This window comes from Asparagus officinalis, chromosome 6, assembly GCF_001876935.1.
Source record: "Asparagus officinalis chromosome 6, Aspof.V1, whole genome shotgun sequence".
In the NCBI taxonomy this organism is placed as follows: domain Eukaryota; kingdom Viridiplantae; phylum Streptophyta; class Magnoliopsida; order Asparagales; family Asparagaceae; genus Asparagus; species Asparagus officinalis.
Window position 1 is genome coordinate 13,219,404 of NC_033799.1, and position 1,801 is coordinate 13,221,204.

Here is a 1,801-nt window from a genome sequence, read left to right on the forward strand (position 1 = left end):
TATAAATAATACTTTTTGTGTCCTATAAATAACGCTTAGCTCTTATAGTGCCATCACTCAACCCCTGGAACCTTTTACTCCTCTCTGTTCCATGGCTAATCATGTTAATCCCTTGACGCTTGGTAGGGTGATTGGTGATGTTGTGGACCAATTTGCGCCCACCGTGAGCATGTCCGTCAGTTACGGACCCAAGCACATAAGCAATGGCTGCGAGATCAAGGGCCGTCGTTGGCTGGCCCGCCGTCGCGATTCGTGCAACATCATCCACAAGACACCAGCGGCAGAGTCGCGAACTGATCTTTATGCACTGGTCAGTTGGTATTTTGATTGATATTGTATATTGATTGTACTGATTTAAAATTGGTAATGAGATTATATTTTTTTTCCCGGTACGCACATGCATGAATGAATAAATTTGTTGAGTTAAATTAAGAAGTGTTGGGTTTGCGTATGTGACTCTGTGTAGGTTATGACTGATCCAGATGCACCAAGTCCTAGTGATCCGACTATGAGAGAGTGGGTCCATTGGTAAGGGGATAAATTTTAGTTTAAATTTTTTTTAATTTTTTTTATGTATTTTTTTATTTATTGCTGGTAGATTTTGCATGTGTAATTATATATGCTTGTTAATTTGATTTTGTAGGCTGGTGGTTAATATACCAGGAAGAGCAGATCCCTCACTAGGTAAGAATTAAATCTATGTTAAAAAAAATGCAGATATGCGTATAATATTTAAATTTAAATTTGGGAAACAAAAAAGTGAGTAAAATAAAAGAAAGTAAATAAAAGAAAGTAATAGACATGCTCCTTACTTCTTTTTATTTACTTCCTTTCTTGTAACTTTGGAATAAGCAAGCATGCATGCACACACGATATGCAGTAAAATGCTATACAAGTATATCTACCAACATTTTTTCACTATTCCTATGAAACGTTTGCTGTATTCATCCTCCATGATGTTTCTGTTTTAATTATTTTTTATTTTTATTTTTCAAAAAACGAATCTGAAGACTAGCTTCTCACTTACATTTATTATGTAATAATGGTCCGAGCACAAAGGATAACAAGTAATTTTCTCCTGTAAATTCTCCGAGAAAGCCTACCTCCAAGTTCTCATTCTTCACATCACATCCTGCCTGTTACTGCCACGTGTCAACCGCTCGTGAATCCACTCGTATAAGCTCGACACGTGTAAATGCCAATCATCTGAGTATCTCCACGTGTCATTCACTCACCTACTCTTATATGGAAAACTATGCTACAGAGGAATTCCCCAAAGAGAATCATACAAATAATACGGGAAGGAATATATTCTCAACAAAAATCGTTCAAATCAAGGGAAACACAACCGCATAACACGTCACAATTTCACATAGCGCAAAATATTGCATTGGTATACGAACATGTATGTGTAATGCACGTTTTTTGAAGCTGAGTACAAATCTTTTCAGAACACTTAAAAGACTCATTTACAAAATAGTTTGAATCGTGAAGGACCAGTTACAATCTCTCCATTAATTTGTCACTTTAAAATATGTGGAGTTCTTGATTGCTCATAAATTTTTGCTAGCAGTTCAGGACTGCAAATTTTTGGGTTTTGTATTGCAAAATAGTTTAAGTTATATGAATCATATTCTACTTACTATTACTGATTTGTGATTTTGTACACGTGTTTAATCATTTTCCTAGGACAAGAGGTGGTCCCCTACATGGGCCCACGCCCGCCGGTGGGCATCCACCGGTATGTCCTCGTCCTCTTCCGCCAGAACTCGGAGCTGCCGGCGGCGGCTACGGCCCCCCC

General features: G+C 37.8%; 1 protein-coding gene across 1 annotated transcript in view; it reads left to right on the forward strand.

Annotated features, from left to right (window-relative positions):
* The window catches only part of LOC109844838 (protein MOTHER of FT and TFL1 homolog 1), a 1,995-nt gene continuing 251 nt past the window's right edge, over window positions 58-1,801 (forward strand). The window contains 5 exon segments of the mRNA XM_020413988.1: window positions 58-310; window positions 467-528; window positions 644-684; window positions 1,690-1,787; window positions 1,790-1,801. The exon segment at window positions 1,790-1,801 is cut by the window's right edge and continues 251 nt beyond it. Coding sequence (XP_020269577.1) covers window positions 92-310; window positions 467-528; window positions 644-684; window positions 1,690-1,787; window positions 1,790-1,801 — 432 coding nt within the window. The 5' untranslated portion in view covers window positions 58-91.